This window comes from Ailuropoda melanoleuca, unplaced genomic scaffold, assembly GCF_002007445.2.
Source record: "Ailuropoda melanoleuca isolate Jingjing unplaced genomic scaffold, ASM200744v2 unplaced-scaffold33168, whole genome shotgun sequence".
Lineage (NCBI taxonomy): Eukaryota > Metazoa > Chordata > Mammalia > Carnivora > Ursidae > Ailuropoda > Ailuropoda melanoleuca.
This window is the reverse complement of record NW_023204024.1, coordinates 1-836: the sequence shown is the minus strand read 5'-3', so window position 1 is coordinate 836 and position 836 is coordinate 1. Positions and strand designations below refer to the sequence as shown.

Genomic DNA, 836 nt, shown 5'->3' with positions numbered 1-836 from the left:
CCGCTGGGGCCCCGCGCCGCAGAAGGAGCTCGGCCACCCGCGAATGCCCGTGCCAGGCGGCCTCGTGCAGTGGTGTGCGCCCGGCTCGGTCGGCAGCTCCCACCGCGGCCCCGCGCTGCAGCAGGAGACGCACCAGGGGCACGTGGCCGCGCAGCACGGCCAGGTGGAGCGGGGTCCTGCCTGTGTGGTCCCTGTGGGCAGTGAGGGTGGCATGGATGAGGGCAGGGGTGCCGGTAGAGGGGCCCTTGCTGCCCTGCCCAGAGAAGGGACCCCTGCCAACTCTGCCTTGGTGAAGATTCTTGGTCCAGCCCTGGGGCTCACCTCTCCTCCACACTGGCCCCTTGACGCAGTAGCCTTGTCACCAGGCCCAGGTGACCCCTCCACACAGCTTGCAGCAGGCGCCCCCAGGCTTGCTGGGCACTGGGCCCCTCTGTCCTGGCTCCCAGGGCCTCCTCTGAGCCCAGCTCCACCCACTGAAGTTCCTGCTCAGCCCCCGCCTCTGTCACGTCCTGCTCCCCTGGCTGGGAGCTCCGGGAGTCCATCTGGGAAAAACAGGAATCCCTCATGGATACTGGAGGCCTCTGGCCATCCCCAGCCCTGTGTCCCCTGGCCAATATGAACTGCCCCACCCCCCCCCCCATCTCCCCAGGGACCAGGCTACCACTCAGCCTTCTGAAGGGTTTAGCTCCCAGTTACCCCTAGAGGGAGTTCACCCTGGGGTTCTGTCCTCCAGTGGGGGGTCCTCTCCATATGGTTCCCAGGCAAGCCACAGCCTGGTAGCCCTCTCATGAAAGTCCTTCTGAAGGTGTGGAGGTGGGGCTGTCGCTTCCAGAGGG

The 836-nt window shown here is 67.1% G+C and overlaps 1 protein-coding gene across 1 annotated transcript; it reads right to left on the bottom strand.

Moving 5' to 3' along the window:
- Positions 1–36: 36 nt before the first annotated feature.
- ANKRD65 (ankyrin repeat domain 65) lies at positions 37–824 on the bottom strand. The gene has a single exon (XM_011231254.3). It carries the CDS (start codon positions 639–641, stop codon positions 318–320), a length of 324 nt encoding a protein of 107 aa, XP_011229556.2. The 5' UTR covers positions 642–824; the 3' UTR covers positions 37–317.
- Between the last annotated feature and the right edge of the window lie 12 nt (positions 825–836).

Excerpts from the sequence above, each read along its gene's own strand:
- ANKRD65 (XM_011231254.3), bottom strand. The coding sequence starts at position 641 with ATGGGGGGGGGGGTGGGGCAGTTCATATTGGCCAGGGGACACAGGGCT.